Here is a 2,943-nt window from a genome sequence, read left to right on the forward strand (position 1 = left end):
CTATAATTAACATGGCGAATATTTAAATTTACTTAAAGCAAATACTTAATCAGTTAGAAATATATTATATTTATTGTATATAAACCCAACATGATGTCTCACTTTCATTAAATTAATCTCTAAATGAACATAGGAATATAGCTACTTAGACTGGTTATTAAAAGATCTGCACACAATTGTTAGCTCCACAAGTACTTATGTATAAAAATATTTGTTCCCCTTGAATATCTCAATGATAGGAGTACCTTGCGTGGTACATTTAGGCACAGACTATTTTTGTCTGTTGAATCTAGCTCTCCCGCCACGCTTCTTTTAAAACGTATAAGATCTTTTAATAAAACACAAAATTAATTTGCGATTTAAAAGTGTAAAACTTGTTCTTGGTTCGTTAGAAATTAAGATTTCCGATGTTTTGCACCAATTTAATTGTTATTAAAATAATATCGTATCTCATTCTAGTAAAAAACACGATGTCATAATTAACTATAAACCTATTTGTTTTAGATTATGTAAACTATCACGGCTATATCCTATTGCTTTAGAACATCAACCAAGTTGCTGCATGTGTGGTAATTTGGGTATCATGAAGTAAAAAGGAGAGTTTATCGCGTTGATGGGTACAAAATCCAATCCGCAACACCTAGGAATTGAATTAAAAATATCACCGGTTTTGTTGTACCTATGCTATTGATAGATAGGGTATAAAGCCATTAATCTAGGTAGGCCTAGGTACTTGTTAGACTTCTTGTATTAACGTAACTCGTTCCTCGTTAGATATACGACCTACTGTCGCGATAACGTTTATGCTTCGTAGTTATTTGCCTATAACACGTACATTATAAAAACTAATAGTAGAATTAGATAGGTACGTATGTACATATATAAATTAACGCATCTATCAATTATTGTTATATTTAATTACTTGACTTTTTGTCAACTATCGACCCCTCGTATCGAATATACATATATATCGTACATACCGTCATATCAAAAATTGTGAAATACGTAACTACAGCCGTAGAGGCCCGTGGCAAATTCATGAAATGGGGCCTCTCGCCAGTGCAAATTCTGGCGACCTTTTCTTAGGTCACAATTAAGACTATTTTTCTTTGCACAAGCTATGTCCAAAATAGCACCAGGGCCCCGAGGCAAGACGGTCCTCTTCCTCTTAGGTAGGGACTGCATCAACCAGGGAGCCCCCTGACACCAGAGGGCCCGTGGAATTTTTCCGTTAAACCACGCTATAGTTACGCCCCTGCGCAACCCTATATGCATCTGGACTTAGTTACTTCTTTTTTTTTAATTTAGTATGTACACACATAATGTTATTTATACAAAATGCTTACACTGTAAGTACTACTTCTTTGATTAAGGAGGTTTATTATAGAATGTGTGAGTAAGAAAACAACAGCTCGGGTTTTTTGGGCCTCTGGAACGTCCGAAGACCGGATCTCTGCATATAGGTAACCGTTGCCGAGTAGGTAGGTACTTCCCTTCCGCCCGAAACATACCTACACCTACCTATAATTATATTGTTATAATATATAGGTAAAATAAATAATTGCTAATTGTATAATTATTTAATTAAAAAATAATTACCTATGTTCACAAAGAAATTATTAGGTAATTATTTTCTCATCGTATCAAAATATAAAACCATAGTCTACCAATACAAATTGCGGCATTGATTATGAGAACTTTTAGGTATGTACTTAACATTAATAAAAGTACTGAATATATGGAAACTAGCCAACGAATTGGGTAGACGTTAGCTTTGCGCGCATCTCCGAAGTTTGTGTGACGGGTCCAAAGAGCATTTATTTCCGTAATAAATAAGAGAGAGATTGCAAAAAGTATGAATTAAAGTAATATTAAATTAGTCCAAATTATGTATTAAAAGCACCATGCTTTACCTGGAGCTCCTTATTCTTGTTATCTTTGAGCGATGCTGCCCTGATAACACCAGCTTTCCATCCCCATTCGGAAACTTTATTCACGTTAATTTTTGTCACACCACTCACAGCGAGGAATCGTTTGCCAACTAGATCTTCACGGTATTTATAGGCCATAACGAACTACACAATCACATTATTCACTTTAAAAACTACACAAACGTCAAGAAACTTAGCGTTCAACGCTCTACACGTCACACTCTTCGTTGAGCGAAGGGAAACTACGTGAAAAACATACGAGACGTTTTGCGGAACGTATATCTTATACGACAAAATTTAAAAACATGCTTTGTGGGCCTTCCTCATAGTATGAGATAACTCCTGAAATTGTTAGTATTTTAACAGCACTGGTATAAACCTAATAAAATAGAATGGCGTTGTAAGCAGCATTACCTACTTAAACAAAAGTACTTTCGAAATTATTCAGACTATAAGCTAATGTTTCGTTAGACATTAACTACGTTGCGGTTCAACATGGAATAGCTAGATGTCACTATTTAAAATTCAGACACGAAGTGTAGTTGGAAACTACTTTTGGTAAATTCTCATTATATTCACAATATAAAAAAATGTCGAATTTGATATAAAATGAGAAATTTTTAAAAAGAATGCACTATTAAAAGAAATCATAAACTGAGGAAAAGTTAAACTTTGTATGGAAACTAACTCACTAAGAAGTTCGGTCAGACATTAAGGAATTAATTATAATTTTTCTTTAAATATGTATATACCTTAGCTATATAACAATTGAACTTACATAAATATTTTTTTTAAAATAATATGTGTAATAGCCAAGATAGTTAATTAGATAACAGATGGCGCTCGTTCACACAATAATATTTCAAATTTAGTTTTATTCATTACTTAGGTTTCTAGGCAGTAAGTAAAGCTATAATAATTAATTTACTTTATATTATCAATGGATAATTGATTTTTATAATGAAATAAAGTGGTAATACTGATTGAAATACCCGTAGCCATATTGATTTAT

The 2,943-nt window shown here is 33.0% G+C and overlaps 1 protein-coding gene across 1 annotated transcript in view; it reads right to left on the bottom strand.

Annotated features, from left to right (window-relative positions):
- The window catches only part of LOC119189777 (probable JmjC domain-containing histone demethylation protein 2C), an 80,934-nt gene extending 78,715 nt beyond the window's left edge, over window positions 1-2,219 (bottom strand). The window contains exon 1 of the mRNA XM_037440344.1: window positions 1,914-2,219. Coding sequence (XP_037296241.1) covers window positions 1,914-2,069 — 156 coding nt within the window. The 5' untranslated portion in view covers window positions 2,070-2,219. The remainder of the gene's footprint in view (window positions 1-1,913) is intronic.
- Window positions 2,220-2,943: the final 724 nt, after the last annotated feature.

This window comes from Manduca sexta, chromosome 19, assembly GCF_014839805.1.
Source record: "Manduca sexta isolate Smith_Timp_Sample1 chromosome 19, JHU_Msex_v1.0, whole genome shotgun sequence".
NCBI lineage: Eukaryota > Metazoa > Arthropoda > Insecta > Lepidoptera > Sphingidae > Manduca > Manduca sexta.